This window comes from Triturus cristatus, chromosome 10, assembly GCF_964204655.1.
Source record: "Triturus cristatus chromosome 10, aTriCri1.1, whole genome shotgun sequence".
NCBI classification, from domain to species: domain Eukaryota; kingdom Metazoa; phylum Chordata; class Amphibia; order Caudata; family Salamandridae; genus Triturus; species Triturus cristatus.
Window position 1 is genome coordinate 733,943,033 of NC_140593.1, and position 19,295 is coordinate 733,962,327.

At 48.2% G+C, this 19,295-nt stretch overlaps 1 protein-coding gene across 13 annotated transcripts in view; it reads right to left on the reverse strand.

Annotated features, from left to right (window-relative positions):
- The window catches only part of LOC146789924 (ATP-binding cassette sub-family F member 2), a 1,015,916-nt gene that overhangs the window by 454,885 nt on the left and 541,736 nt on the right, over nt 1–19,295 (reverse strand). For 10 of the 13 annotated variants that reach the window (XM_085628226.1, XM_085628224.1, XM_085628227.1 and 7 more), the window contains 2 exons: nt 4,790–4,879; nt 3,987–4,097 (listed from right to left, as the gene is read on the reverse strand). The exons of 1 other annotated variant lie outside the window; for it this stretch is intronic. In XM_085628226.1, the coding sequence (XP_085484352.1) occupies nt 3,987–4,097; nt 4,790–4,879 (201 nt within the window). The remainder of the gene's footprint in view (nt 1–3,986; nt 4,098–4,789; nt 4,880–19,295) is intronic. 2 more of the 13 variants (XM_085628232.1, XM_085628225.1) reach the window with 1 other exon arrangement.

Consider the following 19,295-nt stretch of genomic DNA (forward strand, 5'->3'; position numbering starts at 1 on the left):
TTAATGTATGCAGGGTCCTGCGGGGCTGGTCGGTACTTTTTTTCGATGCGGGGGTTGAGAACCCTCGCTCGAACAGGGTCTTTAAAGACCTCAGTGGTATGCTTTATAACCCCTTTAATCATGGGCAGTATGCGAACAGTTTTTTGTGACTGTTTAAAAGTATTGAGGAGAAAGTCCTCTTCAAGGGGGTCTGAGTGCATAGTGACACCATGGAATGTTGCTGCCCTATTTATTAGTTGGCCAAACCCCAAATGGTCATCAGGAGGGGAGGGGTAGGTAGTGGGGTCAGGCATGTCAGGCATTGGATAAGACCAGTCATCTACTGGTGCTGTGCCTGGAAATGTAAAAGGGTCGTGTGGATCAACAGGATCATTAAATAAATCAGGGTCCGCCCCTCCCCCCAAGTCATCATTATCATCCTGTGGAGGAGGTGAATGATAGGGAGATGGTAAAGGTAAGGGTAAAGGAGAAGGAGGAGGAGGAGGGGGGGGGGGGGGGACGGGTTAGGAGGTAATACAGGAGAGGAAGGACAAAGTGGTGAAGTGGCACAGTCCTTTTTCCGTATGGGAGCTGGAGGAGGTGTGATGTCCAGCTTCCGTTTCTTATATGGGACGGCAGTCACATGTCCAGTGTCGGGATTGATGTAGATCCGCTTTTGAGTAGGATCTGGGCGAAAAAGTTCATCTGGCTCCGAAGGTGGTGGCGGCGACGGCCGTTTCGGGTCTTTATGAGCTTTTTTCGGTGTGGACGTAGTTTTCGGTGCCGATGAAGTTTTCGGTGCCGAAGGATGGTTCGGTTCCGATGGATTTTTCGGAGCCGATGGAGTTTTCGGTGCCGATGGAGTTTTCGGTGCCGATGTATGTTTCGGTGCCGATGTATGTTTCGGTGCCGAGGGACTTTTAGGCATCGATGTCGAAGAACGTTTCGGCGCCGGTGGAGACTTCGGTGCCGAGGAACGTTTCGGTGCCGAAGGAGATTTCGGTCTTGAAGCCTGTTTCGGTGCCGACAGTGGTTTTTTCGGTGCCGAGGGTGTTAAAGGCACAATCACATGAGGTTTGCTCGAGCCCGAGCCACCTACAGGCTTAGATGTCTTCGGAGCCGGGCCCGAGGGCGGGGCTTCTGAAGAGGATTTCCGGTCGCGACTGGGCCCAGCTGGCGGAGTCTTGACCACTGTCTTTTTGGATGGGGCAGGGGCAGGGGGGGTGGTACTCACACGCTGCCCTGGAGTGATGAGGTCATCGGAATCGTCGGCCTCGGACACGATCGAGATCTTCGGTGTCATCTTCAGGAACATCTTGAGCAAAGATGTCCTCCGGTTCTGGAGCTGGTTTGGCCATAATATGGCGTCGAGCTCTTCGGTCCCGGAGGGTCTTCTTCGAACGGAAAGCGGCACAAGCTTGACAGGTAGATTCGTTGTGTTCCGGCGACAGGCAGAGGTTACAAACCTCGTGGTGGTCACTGTGGGGGAACTTCGCTCCACACTGGGGGCATTTTTTGAAGGGTATCCTGTCCATCAGCCGCTTCCGGAACCGGTCCGAGTTGATTTCGACGTCGATGGAATGAAGATTAAAGAGTTAAATCGATTGCTGGAAGTTTTCTGCTGGAGCGGAAAAAAGTTCATCCGAACCCAATGGCGGAAAAAAACAATCTGACGATGGAGTGGATGCCCATGCGCACTGTTGTCCAGGGTAGGAGTCACCAACCTCGTGACCAAAGGTTTCTTCCGAAGACAACAACCTGCAATCATCCGAGCCCAACACCAGATGGCGATCTTATCGTCAGTGTGTGATCTGCAGCTCATATGCCTCGAACATTAATTTCATCAACAGCAGGTCGGACCGACGTGGGTAGACCAGACGGCCTTATGATATGTGACGAATGGGAGACGCGATCAGAAACAATACAGTAGAGGGTGAGTGTCTTGGAAACGGATAGAACGGTGTTAAACCGGAGCGCAGCAATTCGCATCCGAACCAGATGGCAGAAAAACACAAAACATTGGAGTCGATGCCTATGCCCACTATCACCGAAAGGAGGACTCCCCTACCTTGTGACTGGAAAAGTTCTTCGAAGAAAAACTAAGTGCAAACATCCAGACCCAACACTAGATGGCAGGCTATGCATAGCATGTAATCTACAGCTCAAATGCCTTGAACACTAAATTTAGGGGCGTTGCTGGTAGATACAGGTCGAGACCAAGGGTTCCCTTCCTTGTGGTGGGTACACCCTCTATTATGCTACCTTCCAGTGGGAAGAGGGCCTAAGCCTCACTCTGGTTGGCTGGCTCCGCCCCATCTTAAAGTTGGCAGGGACTTTAAAGCTCCGCATTCGTGGACCCGGCCCACCCTGGGGAGGAGGCTTGGCACCTTGTCCCAGGATATGCATTGTTTCAGGACCCCAAGAGCGCTAGGCTCTCAACCCAGGGGTCCAGAAACATGTCTGGTGGTGGCAGCTGGCAAGCAGCCACTCAGCCAGGACACTAGAGTTAGGCTGTTTTTCAGGGGGCATCTAAGATGCCCTCTAAGAGCATTTTCATGAAGTCCCATACCGGCATCAGTGTGGGTTTAATGTGCTGAGAAGTTTGATATCAAACTTCAGTTTTCAGTAAAGCCATTATTGTGCCGAGGAGTTTGTAAAGACAAACTCCCAGACCATATACTTTATGGCATTACTGCACTTACAATGTCTACTAATTGACTTAGGTACTGTTGTGGTACAGGGCTCATGCACCGGTACCCTCACCACTGGTATAGTACACCCAGCTTGATGGGTGGCTTACCTATGCCAGGTCGGTGGGTTTAGGCATGGCACACAAGGATGTGTGCCATGTCGACCCTTCACTTTGTTCTGCACCAAAACAGGCAGCCTGCAAGGGCAGTGTGGGTGTGTAAATGTACAGGACCTCCAAGGGTGGCACAGTTAGTGCTGCAGACCTTAAAGGTCTTCCCTTGTCACAGTGCCCTTGGTACCTATGGTACCTTTTACAAGGGACTTGCATGTCGCCAGAGAGCTGCCAATTGGGTTTTGCAACAGTACAGTTTAGGGAAAGAACATAGGCCCTGGGTACCTGGCTGGCAAGAACCCAGGGCACAATCAAAGTTCAACAACATTAGGCAACAACTGGGGGCAACAATGCAAAAAGGGTCACTCTTACACCATCTGCCTACTGGCTGAGTCTGCAGCATTGAACGCAGACCCAGGCACATGTTGGTGATGCACTTTTTTTCTTTCTCTAATGCAACTGCTTGTTTTTGGAACGGCTCCTTGAGAGGCTTTATTAGCTCGCTCATTTCTTAACAGTGCTTAAAGGGTGTACATTTTCAGGGGGGCATTGGAGTTTGTGATAATCCACTACGTTGCCACTCCTATCTCCATTTTCCACCCCACCATCTCCACCCTATTGCTCTTTCTCGAGTGATGTGCCTGGGAAGTAGGGATGTTGGCTCTTCGTTGCTGTGGCCACGATCTTGGAATCTGTCATAGCACTGCCTCGAATATATAGTAAGTCTCTGGAGGACTGTTTGTATTTTTTTCTCTAACCTCCGTGTCACAGCCTTGCAGGCTACTGGCTCTCTGAAGAGTGAAAAGCAACCTTGGCTCAGTTGAATACAAGGCTACATTAATAACTTCAAAGGCTGGGTCACTCCATTCTCCACAAACAATGTTCACTAAGTAACATTGTAATCCTTAGTAATGAATGTTGGCAATGGATAGGTCCAACTTGGTCAATGAAGTTATCGTCTATCCTTATGATGCACCATCCACCACGTTATAATCCTTTAAAGCCCGAAGCAGATGTAAACTCCAATATGAACAAAATATGCATTGGGCCTACACCAAATATTCCAGTTAGGACAGTAGGAGGGAAATCACCAAAATAGGCAACAACTAATATTTGCATTTAAAAAGATGTCCAGCCAGCCACTGTGAAGGAAGCTGTGGAAAGCACAGTGTATATTTGCAAACTAAAAGCAAAGTTGCCTTACCTCTCCAGTCAGCAACTTAAGGAGTGTGGACTTCCCAGCTCCATTTGGGCCAACAAGAGCTACCCGCGTATCAAGGTCTATCCCAAATTCAATGTTTGTGTATATCATTGGCTGAAAGGAAAAGACAATGAGTGCCACTAGTCGTTAGCAGAGCCACAATTCTATCCTACCTATATATACATGTCCAACAACTATTCCATTTTGCTCAATGAGCTTGAAACTCAAACAGAAGAAAAGCAAAGAACAAATAATTTTTCAATAATTCAGTGTTGCCAATACTTATAGTAATATTGAAACAAAACAAAACTGTTTTAGCAATATTTAATCCCTTTCATGATCTGCCACAAGTCCAGTGTAAGCCTGTTTGCCCCACGAAAGACCCGTTTCTTACTTGTGATCTAACTTCTCCTTCAGAGAGTAATCGCCATTAAAATCATAAGCATTGACTAGTCCCTGCAGCAGATTGGCAGGGCTAGTCAATGCTAAGGATTATCAATGGAGTAGGATGCTGCAGTCTACATATGCCAGCACCTTACAATTCCCCAACACAGTTTCCAGACCATTTCTTGATTCCTCGCAGACCGCATCTTTCCATTTCCATGACGGACCACTACTTCAGATATGCAGAGACATTAAAAAGGGCATCTTTTCCTCTTGCAACCTAATTGCCACTGTTCCTTTAACAAACAAATTAGTCTCTCTTGATAAAAACTTGCTTTGAAAGACAATCAAAACCACAAAAACAAAACAAGAGTGTACATGGCCATACCATGTCTCCCATGCACATGGTTTAACTTACTCACCCCGTCCTGGCTATACTTAAAGCTGACATTCTGCACCATAATAACAGGAGGAGGGATCTTGCCGCAAGACGGGAAATAAAATGATAGAGTCTGTAAAAGCAAAATAAAATAAGACACGTAAGGAGGGGTGACTCATGTTAATCTTTAACTCCCAAAAGCAACTGATCTCCCCATCTCCAAATAAACAGAAGGTATTCTAATTGGGTTGTGTTAGTTTACTGTATGTTCTCAGATACAAATGCTACCCCACAAAAACACTCTCCACTCATTGATTCACATACTCTAACTTCCAGTCAAAGACATAGATCTAGTAAAGCAAAAGGCAGAGGTCTGTGCTCTGCTGCCTTATTTAATACAAAAACAGTGCACAACTGAATAAAATGTCAGATAAGTATTTTAAGTTGGGTCTTAAGCCATAACAATCACAAGTTGCAGCCAAGGGGATAGTCTCGGTGCAATAGGAAGACAGTAGCTTGAACCTCAAGCTTAGAGGGCTCAAAAAACAAAGATTACTTAGTTGGTGGGAAGGCTGTTTTGAGAAAACATACAAAAATGTTGGAATGAATTCCCACAGGGCCATATCTGCATAAGAGGGCTGTTACGCTGGCAGCATTCAGAGCTATGGAAGAGCTACAACAATGTTTTGCCTGCAGCAGCCATCCTCCTGCTTTCCCTATCAGGAATGTAAGGAGCACATGTAAACTGCTTCGGGAAAGCTGACACGCAGTTTTAGGGTCCATCCACAAACAAGCATTTGCAATGCATTAGGTCTCGCATTTACGCAAGTTTGAGCTATTGACATTGCAAATAACAATACCTATTGGCATTGTCATTTACAATGCCAATAGCTTTAACTCGTGTAACTGCGAGACCTATTGCATTGCAAATGCTTGTTGCTGTATTGCAAGTAGCTGCTGGTGTAAATTATTTAATAGGACACACAATAGAATCATGAGTAGGGTATGGGGCGTTTGTGATAGGCTGGTTGTTATAGTTACTGTGTGGCAATTAGTCTGCCTCGGAGCGCTACATTGGGCAGAAGATGACCGGACGGAGAGGGGTAGACAGCATTTTACACTGTGTGGGGTAGATACCTCGTCCCTGGGGGGGAGAGGGGGGCGCTTACGCTGTACTGCGAGCAGGGTTGCTCTCAGGGGTCCAGCCTCTTGCTCTGTAGGGGACCGCTGGAGCGGTGTCCAGGTGGCCCCTAAGAATAGGGACCACAGCACCCCCTACACAGGGCGAGCCTATTGCCGCTGCCCATCCAGGATGGCGCTGCGCCGTGATTGGTCCGCGCTTTATACAGGCATGAAGCCTCTTCGCCCGGAGCAGTTAATCATTCATGCTTTCGAGCAGCATTGTCTGGTCCGGTGGACTATGCACAGGCAAGCCACTGCCTATTTTTGTGCGCGAGTGCATTAACAGGCAGACTCGTTGCATTCACTGCTAGTAGCCCGTCAATACAAAGTGCTTTGCAACTGAGGCAGTGGATTGTCGCTCACAAGCGTACTGACAAACGTTATCCGTCCAGCAGGCTTTAATTTTTTTATCGCATGGAGCGGCTGACGTTGACGGCAGAGGGTTAACAAACATCTTGTTATGTTGGGGCATGATTTAAAGTGAGCTTACATTTTGAGTAATAGTGAAAAATGGTCAAAGTAAAGGTAGTCAAAAATCGCATATTTTTCCCTCCTGCGAAATTTCAGACTTCCATTTACAAATTCGCCAAATTCTGCTTTGAATGTGAAATGTGGTGTAGCTTGCATCACTCATGACTTTATGTGGGCGCGCTCTTCGGTTAAAAAATTATTTTGAGATACTGGTTCGAGGGAAAAAACAATTTTCTGTACAAATCAGACGCAAACATGATGCAAAAATAAGTTTTGAAACGTTACAATTTCTGCAACGTAGTTAAACTTTCTGCCAGACCTACCATAGTCCGAGCTTTATTCCTGCATAAGGCACGAACCAGTCACAGCGCCTTCCAATATGTGCACCAGCAGTAACCTGGACCACGAAGAGAACAAGCAGGAAGTGGGATAAGGGAGGGGGTGGCAAATGGTGTGCACTTTCGCGGCCGCTTTGATGTCCTCAGTGGCCGCGCGGCTCACTGAGGACATCAAAGCGGCCGCGAAAGTGATCAGGCAGGCTGCCAAATTGTGCGCGCGCCCGGCGCACATGCACTGTATTTGGAGGCCTGAAAAGCACTAGTTTGCACTTCCAGATCCCCCGTTTACAAAAGCTCTCGCGAGAGCAGCGCTAAAGCGCTGGCTCAGGCGAGACCTAAAAAGGAGGGGTCTAACCTGAGGCCTCAAGTGTGGAGTGGCTGCCTTTAGCCATGACTCGTCTGAGGATTTCTAGGACTAGCTGGTGCAAACGTTCAAATACAGGTAACAAGGATTCTAGGTAATGCTCTAGCCTGAAAAGTTTCCATAAAGGTAGACCGTGCCTTTGGAGGTGCATCCAATTGGACGTTGAGTTAGGATAAAGTTACTTACTCAGTAAGCATCGGTTCTTGGCATGTCGAGCTGTAGATTCACATGCTTTGCATACTCTGGCCATTTAGTGCTGGGTCCGGATGTTTGCAAGGTGCTTTTCTTCAAAGAAGTCTTTCCAGTCACAAGGTAGGCGGCGACTCCTTTCGGTAATAGTGTGAATGGGCATTGACTCCCCTGTTAGATTGTTTTCCCTCAGAGGACGAGAATGGAGTTAGTATAGGTAGAATCAAGATGTCCATGAGTATGCATGTGAAGTAAGAAAACTGCAACAGGTATAAGTACACAGGGAGGCAGGCAGGCGCATGTGAATCTACAGTTCTACATGCCAAGAAAAGATGCTTACTGGGTAAGTAACATTATCCGTTCGAGGCATGTGAGATGTAGATCACATGCTTTGCTTAGATTATACAGCAGTAAACTCCCAAAGTGGTGGCTAACCTGTAGCTGTTGCAGTTGTTTGAAAAAGTGTTGCAAGTACTGCCTGGACTACATTAGCTTGTTGCCTTGCTAACACATCTACACAATAGTGTTTGGTGAACATGTGCGGTGCAGATCATGTTGCTGCCTTACAGAGGTCAGCTAGGGGAATATTCCCCAAGAAACAGTAGCCCCTATTTTGCGAGTGGAATGCGCTCTGGGGGTATTGTCAAGGTTCTTTCCGCTTTCACATAACATGTTTGGATACACTTCTTGATCCTTCTTGCAATGCCCGATTTGGAAATGGGATTGCCTTTGTGTGGTGGCTAAAAAGCAACTAAGCTGTTTTGTCTTACAAAATCTTTTGTTCTTTCTACGTAATATGGTAGAGTTCTTCTAACATCTAGTGTGTGTAGAGCTCGTTCAGCTACATAATCAGATTGAGGAAAGAACACAAGTAACTCAACTCATTGATTGATGTGAAATGCAGAAATTACTTTAGGGAGAAATTTGGGATTGGTTCGAAGAACCACTTTGTCTTTGTGCAGTTGAAAGAAAGGCTCTTCTATAGTTAGTGCCTGGAGTTCACCAACTCTCCTTAAGGAAGTGGTTGTAATAAGAAAAGCAACCTTCCATGAGAGAAATTGTAGTTAACACTTGTGCATTGGTTCAAAAGGTAGACCCATTAGCCTCGTAAGGACTATGTTCAAGTCTTATACTTGTGCATGTGGAGCTCTTGGTGGTATTACTCTTTTTAGTCCTTCTAGAAAGGCTTTACGTACTGGTACTCTGAATAGAGATAAGTGTTGTCTGTTTTGTAAGTATGCAGCTACTGCTGCTAAATGCAATCGAATGGATCTATAAGCTAACCCAGATTGCTGTAAGAGATAACAGATGGTGTTTTATAGTGAAGCATCAAGAGGATTGATATTGTTAGTTACAGTATGTAACAAATTGTTTCCACTTTGCTGGATAACATGCCTGTTAGACCTGGCACCATTGGCGTGAGTCTCCCTTCCATTTTTCGCTGTGTCTCCTCTGTTTTTGCTGGTTATAGATGCTCTGGGCGCTGTGCCACTGCCAGTGCCACAGCGCGAATGCTCCCTTTGTAAAGATGATATATGAATTGGTACATCCATGATTGGCTTATTTGGTTTACCTGTTAGTCCCTAGTAACGTGGCCCGTGTGTGCCCAGGGCTGGTAAACCAAATGCTGCTGGTGGGCCTGCAGCACTGGTGTGTACCACCCACAGAAGCAGCTTGTAAAGTGTGTCTCAGACCTGCCACTGCAGTGTCTGCATGCAGTCCAGAACTGCCATCTTGGTTGTTAAGTGCACCCACTTTCCAGCCCCTGAACCTTCCCGTGGCATCCTGTAAGCCACCCTTAGGATAGGGTGCATTGTATGTGTAAGGTAGGACATGCTCTGATGTGTGTGACATGTCCTAGTAGTGAATTACACCCAATTTCGTGTTTCACTACTGAAAGGCTACCTGTTCTCCATAGGTCAGAATGGGAGGTTTTGGCTATTACATTCTATAGTCCTAACTGACCCACAGAACATGGTAGAAAAACGAATTTAGTATGCCTGAGCTCAGAATATTAAAATACATCTTTTAGTGAAGGTTATTTTTATATTCTGTGTTTGAAACTACCACTTTTAGAGTATAGGTACTTTCTTGCCTAAGCCTTCCAGTGTGCTCTGCTATTATGTGTATTGGCTGTCTGGTTTTGAAGGGACAGGGCAGGCTGAGTCAGACCTAGGTTGACTCGATTATGCTACTTACCAGTATGCATCTGTTCTTGGCATGTAGGGCTGCTGACGTCCATATCTGTGCATAGATCTGTGCAACTTTAGCACCCTTGTAAGTCCCTGGTAAATGGTACCTATGGTACCCAGGGCATGGGTAATAAAGAGGGTCCCTATGGGCTGCAGAATGTTTCATGCTACCCAAAGAGATCTGGACAAAAATATGCAAATTGCAGGAAGTGTGAAAGGGTTAAAGTCCTTTTGAAAACAACATTATACACTTCCTGTGTGCAACACCAAAGTACACCGCAGATACTATATGTTAGTGACCCCTAAAGTAGGCCTTACCAGCTCTAGGGCAGGGTCCATTAATGCACTAGGTGAGTAAAAGGCCCCTCACACACCAACCTAGTTGGTGTCATGCTTCATCATAGGGGCCCCAACCGGGTGGCCGAGCGCCTCCCGGTTGTGCTGCAACGCCTGACTACAGCGGAGCTGGTGTGGTGTGATAATGTGATGTGGTGAAAAGTTAAAAATTAGAAATACCTCTGAGAATCCTTGCCGAGGGAAATTTATTAATGGCGGCTCAGGATATATTAAAATTAAAAATTATGTGAAGCAACTATCGAAAAAGATTCAATTTCTAGTAGTTGGCTATGTGGTTGGTCTACATGTTTCAGCCCTCCTCAGGATGTGCGGGGCTTTCTTCAGGACCAGGAAGTGCAGTGAGTGGCAAAATAGGGCCACGTGAGTAGTGAAAAGTAAAAAAGGGTAATTTACCTACACACTCTCTAAGGTGTGTGGAAGCGATATCAGCTCATTGGCAGACACCGCAGCGAAAAACCTGTGGGAAAGAAAAGCACAATACACAGACACAGATAGCAAATGATGCTTGGATTCGCAACAGATATAAAATGCAATCTTTTACTGACTGTGAAAGGATCATTGTTGGCAGGTGGTCGTACAAGTGGCAGCACACGCGCTGTGACATGCGGCTATTTGGCTGGTGCTTCACGATGTCAAGTGATTAGACGGGCGGGATACGCCCTCAGTGAGCTTTAACAGTGAGGCCAGCAGGGAGCGTGTGGACTGACCTCGTGGGGTGCCTGAATGGTGTAGCAGGCAACTAAAAACGGTGATGCTGTGTAGCCACTGGCTTAAATAGCCGGGCTGGATCGCAACGAGTGAGCGATGGTGCGATTTGCATGTTAAATAGGCTGTGCGTGTACCAAGCTACGTGTAGGGTACAATGTACAGTAGTGAGGCGATTACCCTTCGGTGACGCGCTACAAATGAAAATTAAAGGATAAAGGAAGGAATATTACACTATGGCTGAGTATTGATCGCTGATCAGGAAGGGGAGGAGTGCGCTCCTCGTAACACCGTTTCTGCGAAGGAACGAAACAAAGTCAAGGATAGGCAGTAATAGCAGTAAATAGCCCGGCAATGCCAGCAATAAACAACGCGCGTCACCTTACTTGGTCAGAGAGCAGCACCCGCTAGGCACCTACTGTGGTCTCCCGGCTCCTGGATGGTGTGGAGTCTAGGATTATTGGGGAATATAAGGGGACGGGGGCCATTGCGTACGTGCTGACAGTCCGGTGATCGCGGGAGGGGCAGAGCAGTCTGCGCATGTGTCAGACCGGAATGCTGATTGTCTGCGATTGCGGGATGGGAGTGCTTGGGGCGCATGTGCGTCCAGAATACTACTCAGGCGCGCATGTGCAGAGGACCAAGAGTGTGCACTCGCAACAAAAAACGGAGTGTTAGTGGGGCTAATTAAGGTACTGAGACAAGGGTGTTTAACTGTAGGCTGGTATTTGGGCAATAGCTGTTATGCCTCAGGGTGAAAGAGCCATGCTGGTTAATGTTAAGAGTGGTGTTAGACGGGAATTCTCCTGCTTAGGATGCCATTGGACATGCCAGAGATTGCAGGCACAAGGTTAGGGTCTCCTCAGGCTGTTCCAGGGGATATTATCGTTCAGCCCAGTTACGTGGCTAGAAAGGCGATAAATCCATCTTTGCTCTTGTTCAAAAAGGCGGCTCTGAATATTGGGTAGGTTGTTGTCCAGGGCTTCCAGGATGACCCATCTCATGTAGTTGGTGGTGTGGCCTTTCTCCAAGAACAGATGCATACTGGTAAGTAGCATATTCAGTTCGAGGCATGTGGGCTGCTGAATTCATATCTGTGCATAGAATATATAGCAGTACCTCCTATTAGCGGCGGCTACCCGTGTCAGCTGCAGCAGTCTGAAAAAGAGTTTTGAGAACAGCCTGTCCTACAGTTGCCTGCTGTTTTGAGTGTACATCTACACAGTAGTGTTTGGTAAATGTATGTATAGTGGACCATGTGGCTGCTCTACATATTTCCTGTAAAGGAATGTTTCCCAGGAAAGCGATGGACGCCCCTAACTTTCGTGTTGAGTGGGCTCGTTGTGGAATCGTTAATGTGCGTTTAGCTTTTTGATAACAAATTTGGATACATTTAACGATCCATCTGGCTATACCTGCTTTGGAAACGGCGTTGCCCTTGTGTTGTGGAGAGAAGGCAACGAAGAGTTGTTTAGTCTTCCTAAAGTTTTTAGTTCTGTCAATATAGTACATGAGGGCCCTCTTTACATCTAGTGTGTGGAGCATCCTCTCAGCGACATTTTGTGGGTTTTGAAAGAAAACAGGCAGTTCAATGGTTTGGTTCATGTGGAACTGCGATATTACTTTAGGCATGAATTTGGGGTTGGTACGTAGTACGACCCGGTTTGCATGAACTTGTATAAATGGCTCCTGAATGGTTAGTGCCTGGAGTTCACTAACTCTCCTTAAGGAAGTGATGGCAACCAGGAAAGCCACTTTCCAGGTGAGGAATTGAATCTCACATGAATGGAGAGGTTCAAATGGTGGACCCATTAGTCTGGTGAGGACCAAGTTGAGGTTCCACACCGGTGCTGGGGGGTGCCTCGGGGGAATCACCCGTTTAAGTCCTTCCAAGAAGGCTTTGATGGCAGGCACTCTGAATAAAGAGAGGTGCTGCCTGTTTTGGAGATAGGCTGCTATTGCGGTTAAATGGACACGTATTGAGGTGTATGCCAGATTGCATCGGTATAGGTGTAATAGATAGCAGATTATATGAATAGATGCGTCTAGCGGGTTAATGTCATTGTTGTTGCAATAAATGACAAACCTCTTCCATTTGGCTGCATAGCAAGCTCTGGTAGTGGGTCTCCTAGCTTCCTTAATGATCTCCATACAGTCAGGTGGCAGGTTTAGGTAGCCAAACTCTAGGACTTCAGGAGCCAGATTGCCAGGTTCAGCTGTTGCGGATCTGGGTGCTGAATTTCTCCATGGTTCTGCGTCAAGAGCGCGGGTTTGATACGCAGCCTTTGATGCGGCACCACGGAAAGTTCCAGAAAGGTGGTGTACCATGGCTGGCGTGCCCATGTTGGAGCAACCAGGATGAGTGTCAGTGAGTGCTGTCGCAGTTTGCGTGCCACCAGCGGTATGAGCGGCGCTGGGGGAAAAGCGTACGCAAATCTGCCGGACCAGTTCATCCATAACGCATTGCCCTGCGACTGTGGATGTGGGAACCTGGCGGCAAAGCTTTGGCATTTTGCGTTTTCCCTTGTGGCGAATAGGTCTATCTCTGGATGATCCCACTGCTGGAAGTACGGTTGGAGTACTGATGGGTGTAACTCCCACTCATGCATCTGGTGGCTGTGTCTGCTGAGCAGATCCGCCATCTGGTTGTCCTTGCCTGGGAGGTGTTCCGCCATGAGGAATATGTTCCTCTGAATGGCCCACTTCCACATGCTCTGAGCTAGATGAGACAACTGTGGAAAGTGTGTTCCTCCCTGTTTCTGTATGTAGTACATGGCAGTCATGTTGTCCGTCCGGATCAACACGACTTTGTTGCACAGGTGTACTTTGAATGCTTTCATTGCCAGGAAGATTGCCATCAGTTCCAGAAGGTTGATGTGCATCTTCTTTTGTTGTTTAGTCCATAGTCCCTGCACTGTGTAATTGAGTACATGAGCTCCCCATCCCTGGAGAGACGCGTCCGCTGTCAGTATTTGTGGAACAGGCTCTTGGAACGGTCGGCCCTTGCAAAGGTTTTGTGGATTCCACCAATGCAGAGAGTTGTATGTCCGACCGCTCACCAACACTAGGTCTTTCAACTGTCCTTGAGCCTGATTCCACTGACGTGCTAAGTACTCCTGAAGCGGGCGCATATGTAGTCCCACGTGTGGGACTATGAAGATGCAGGAGGCCATCATGCCTATTAACTGCATGAACACTCGCGCCGGAAGGGAGTGTTGAGGTTTGAATTTTGAGATCAGCAGTTGCATGCTGTTGATTCTCACTAAAGTTGGCTGAGCTGTGGCAGCCAGAGTGTCGATCGTTGCGCCTAAGTACTGTTGTACGTGCGCAGGTTGGAGACTTGATTTTGGGTAATTTAGTGAGAATCCCAGATCGTGAAGAAGGTGAATGGTGTGGGACATGTGGGTGGCACATTGTTGTGCTGACTTGGCCTGAACTAGCCAGTCGTCTAAATAAGGGAAGACGTGAATATTTTGTCTTCGCAGATGCGCAGCCACTGTCGCCAGGCACTTGGTAAAGACCCTGGGTGCCGTTGTTACTCCGAAGGGGAGAACTTTGAACTGATAGCGATTCCCTTGAATAGTGAATCTGAGGTATTTCCTGTGTGAAGGGTGTATTGGTATGTGGAAGTATGCATCCTTCAGGTCTAGCGTAGCTAGGAAATCCCCCTGAGTGAGTAGTGGGAGAACCTGTTGGAGGGTGAGCATATGGAAGTGCTCCGATAGTATATATAGGTTTAGGGGTCGCAGGTCTAGGATAGGTCTGAGCGAGCCGTCCTTTTTTGGGATCAAGAAGTACAGAGAGTACACCCCTGTGCCCTGCTGGGCGATGGGCACTACTTCTATGGCCCCTTTTGCGAGCATAGCAAGCACTTCTTGCTGGAGTAAATCCAAGTGTTCTGCTGACATAGGACGGTGCTTTGGTGGTATGTTGGGCGGAGTGGAAGTTAGTTCCAGACAGTACCCATGTTGAATGATGTCCCTGACCCACCTGTCCGTGGTGATGTTCTTCCATGCGGACAGGAACAGCTGGAGTCGTCCCCCGACAGGTGTTAAGTGGTCGGGGGGTAGGGAGAGGGTGTCACTGTTTGTTCTTTGGGGAGGACCTGGTGTTGCCATAGCCACGTCCCCTGCCCTTGGTGCTGGATCCACGATATCCACCCCTGTTTTTGTCGTAGGTGGTTTGTGTGCCACCTTTGGCCTACTGTTGTTGTGACCCCTGACCCCTTGACGTTCCCCTATTTCCATTGCGACGAAAGGAGCCACTACGGAATTGTTGGGTTTGTAGCGCCCCCATAGATTTGGCAGTGTCTTTTTTTATTTTCTCTAGGGTAGTGTCAACGTCTGGGCCAAATAAAAATTCCGTGTTAACCGGTAAGTTGAGGATATTGTTTTGGATCTCGGGTTTGAAGCCTGAGATGCGTAACCAGGCATGGCGTCGCAGCATCACACTTGTGTTTATTGCCCTGGCCGCTGTGTCAGCTGCGTCTAGGGCGCATTTTATGGACGCATTAGTGAGGAGTTGTCCTTCTCTAATGAGGGTTCGGCTGACTCTTTATACTCTTCTGGTAGATGTTGGAGCAGTGACTCCAGCGTGTCATAATGTGACCTGTCATAACGTGCCAGGAGTGCCTGTGTATTGGCAATGCGCAGGATATTGGCTGCTTGCGCTGCAACACGTTTGCCAGATGTTTCAAGGACCTTTGACTCTTTGTCTGGGGGAGGAGCATTACCAGTTGTTTGTGAGTGGGCTCTTTTGCGAGCGTTGGCGACCACCATAGAGTCTAATGGCAACTGACCCTTAATGTATTTAGGGTCACCAGGTGCAGGCTTATATTTCTTTTCAATCCTGGGGTTTAACACCCGGGCTCTTGTGGTGTCTTTGAAAATGTCTTTGGCAGGCTTCAGAACCCCTTTAAGCATGGGCAGAGTCTTGACAGTCCTTTCTGAAGATGCGAAAGTGTCAAGCAGGAAGTCCTCCTCAATGGCGTCAGAATGTAGCTCCACCACATTATGAGCAGCAGCCCGTTCGATAATGGCATCAAATGCGGCCGTGTCCTCTGTAGGAGACGTTTTAATATTGTAGAGTTGCGCATCCTGAGTATGTGGCATGACACTTTGGTCTGTGGGGTCATCCCATGCCTGATCAGGATCTTGTGTTTCATCGGGATCTGCGTCCCCGGGGTAGATGGTATCGTCCCCACCATATTCCTGCATCGGGTCCGATTCAGAAGGGGTAGGAGAAAAAGACTGCGGATCTAGTTGGAGGGGATGAAAGTGTTCTTGTAGCACTGGTTCCTGCTCCGCCGGTAGCTTGCGTTTAAGAGGAATTTTATATGGCACCTCTTCCCTGGCTGGCGTGATTTTGCGCTTGTGGAGCATTAGCCTGCCAGTGTCGGCGTCGATAAATTGTGGCCCTGAAGATTCTTGTTCTGTTAGGCCAGAGGTGGTGGACTGTGTGTGGAGGACACGTGTCCGAATTTGAAAGAGTTTCGGTGCCGATGTCGGTGGCAGCCCAAAGGTAATGTTGGTGGGCTCCGAGTGCACTCTACAGGGTGAGGTAGTGTCGGGACCCGAGGTAGGGTGGAGGGCTACCCGGTCCCGGATGCGTTGTAGAGATGCAGAGACCTGCTGCACAGCAAACTGAGATGGTGGTTTGGTGGGCATTTTGGTAGTAGGCGTGGAGGCCGACCCCGACTTTTTTGTCGGAAGGGGGTCACTGGTTTGAAAGGATGCATCGATAGTCGACGTAGTCGAGGACTTCTTCGGCATCGGTGCTTTAGGCGTCGACGTAGCCGAGGCGGCCATTTTGACTACGGAGGTTACAGGCTTCGGTGTCGGCGCCGAAGGTGTCGGTGCCTTGTGGTGCCCGAGGGCGTGCTTCTTTTGTGCGTCGACCGCGTCTGCTGCGGTGAGCTCGGCGCCGAAGTCTCTCTGTACGCGTTCGGAGCCGACGACTTTTTTCGGCGCCGGGGCAGTGGACTGTTTCGACGCCTTTGATCCGACCACCACCAGTTTCGCTTTCGGTTTTGAAGGGACTGGAGCGATGGATGTGTTTGGGTTTAACAACCCGGTCGTCTTTGGTAATAGTGGCTCTTGCATAGTGTGAGAAAGTGGCTCTGTATATACTGTTCCCTAATAGGTACAGGGTGTACAGAGTCCACAGTCCCCCAGAGGCTGATAGAGGTCAAAGTTAGGTATGACCTTACTCTCAAAAGTGGTAGCTTGGTCGAGCAGTAAGGCAGTACCAGAGGACAGTGTAAAGCATTTATTGTACACACTCAGTCAGCAAATGGTTTCACACACTCAATAACTGAACTCTAGGCCAATGGTTTATATATATAAAATATATGCTTGTTTTATTTTTAGAACCACAAAGGGGGTAAAAATATACTTTCTCAGCATGAGAGGTTGGATATAAATACTTTTGTCTTAAGCAATCAATTTGTGTAAACAGTCACAGTTGGTTGCAATAAACAATCCTATTTCCTAAACATAACAATGCATTGAGCTCAATGGTAAATTCAGGTTATTTGTAATAAATTACTTTTCAGATTACTTTTGGAATTCCAGGTCTGGCTCCTAGAACCAGCCTTGGGTCAGTATTCAGAATCAAGTGATGAAAGTCGACTTAATAACTAATGATTTTTAAATAATATTTAGCTATTTCAAAAGTTAGCACTTAGAAAATATTTCAAAGAAAACATTCAATGGATCTCTATGGCAAGAAATTCAAATTGCAGGTAGAGTACTTTATCGTTGCTTTAGTAATCCAGGACTGGGTACCTAGACCCAGGACTGGTGTCCTTATCAAAAGCAGGTAAGTCATTTCGTTTGCAGAAATGGTACGATTTTAAAAGAATATTTCAAATTTGCAAAAATAGACACTTAGAAGAAATTTCACAGAAAAGCAGACAATGGTTTCCTATGGGAGAAAAATGAGTTAAAGGTAAGTATAGTTGTGAACACTTTTCAGGGTCAGGGCTGGGCACCAAGATCCAGCACTGGGAGCTCACCTAGGAGCAGGTGAGTAAATTCGTTTTTGTCACTTGGCTGATTTTTGGTGAATTTTTGCAGTTTTGAAAAGTTCACACTTAGAAGATTTTTGAAGAAAAAGCCAGTCAATGCTACCCTATGAGGAAAATGAAGTTAGCGGTTTAAAGGTAAGTACTCGACTGGCAGAGTTGAAATTCCGGGCATGGACTCAGGGGTCCCCCAGTGTTAGGTAGGTACAGTTGGTTCACCCTCAGCGGTTTCAGGACGGCTGGGTGCAGAGAGAGTTAGGCCCAATGTTATCCTATGAGGGATAGGGGGGCCTTGGTTGGTGGCTGCTGTCTGGCAAGCCACGCGGCTGTGGGAGCTGGGCTCCTGGTCACTTACTCAGGGCAAGTGGGGAAGTAGGTTAGTGTAGAGAGGGCACTGCCAGGGCCACTCGGGCGGCTGGGTGCAGGGTGCTTTTGAGCCCTCGGGCGCTCAATGGAAATCAATTACCCTCTGGTTGATCGCGGTTGGGGTGGCACTTGGTTCGGAGGCTGCAGGCTTCCTCCGGGATGTCGAGGGGGGTCCTTGGGTGCCGGACTCGGGGTCACAGTCGCCGTGGGGTCGTCCTCAGGGTCTTTGTCCACTCCGGCACTGGCCAGGCTTGGCTGGTGCAGAGTGTGTTGGGTCCGCGGTTCCGGGCTGCTGCCAGGGGTTAAAAATAGGTTTCTGGAGTAGAGCCTCTACTCATGGGAGTCCCAGGGGCTTAGAGCCAAAAGGTAGCCAGGTCCTCCGGGGTTGGTGAGGTTGCTGGCCACGAGAGATGCCGCGCTGGTGCAGGTTCGAGAGTCGACAGGCCGGTGGGGCTGGGGCCTAAGCAGTTGGTGTCTTCTTCTCTTTTTAGCAGCTGCAGGGCAGGTCTTTGTTCTTCTTGCTCTTCTTGTAATTTTCTATCTGGAATCTGAGGAAGGAAGGTTAAGGGTGCCCCTAAATACTAGATTTAGGGGCGTTACAGGTAGGTGAAGGCCAGGGACCAATGGGTCCTTGTCCTGGGGTGGGTACACCCCCTATCCTGCCTCTCTCCTGTGGGAGGGGGGCAGTAGCCTAATCCTGATAGGGTAGGGCCTCACATCTTCAAGATGGCGAGAGCCCGGAGATGTGCTTCACCTCGCCTCCCCCACCTGAGGGGTGGGGTGGGGTGGGCAGGCTGGCACATCCCCTGTCCTTGTATGGGGTTTCCGGCCAAGCTTCCCGCCAGAGTGGGGGGTTGCAGTGGCCTGGGGAAACTCCAAATGGCGGCCTGCCTTTGAAGCTTCCCTTTGCTCATCCTGGGGGAGGAGATTTCTCACCTCACCCAGGATGTGCATTGTTGCAGGCCCGGGAGAGCAGGGGCTCTCCCACCCAGGGGTCCAGCAACGTGTCTGCTGTGTGGCAGCCTGGGCAGCCTCAGAGCAGACGTGGATTGTAAGTTAGCTGTAAGATGCCCTCTGGGGTGCTTAGTACATTAAATCTTACACTGGCATCAGTGTGGGTTCAATGTGCTGAGAAGTTTGATACCAAACTTCCCATGCTTCAGTGTTGCCAATATGGTGCTGTGGAGCTCGTCTTTGACAAGCTCTCAGCACCATGTACTCTTAAATGACAGCACTGCACTTACAGTGCACAGGAATGGACCCGGGTACTGTAGGGGCACAGGGCTCCTGCTCCTGTGCCCACACCATAGGCGTAATGCACCCAGCTAGAGGGGTGGCTGACATATGCCTTGGCAGTGTAG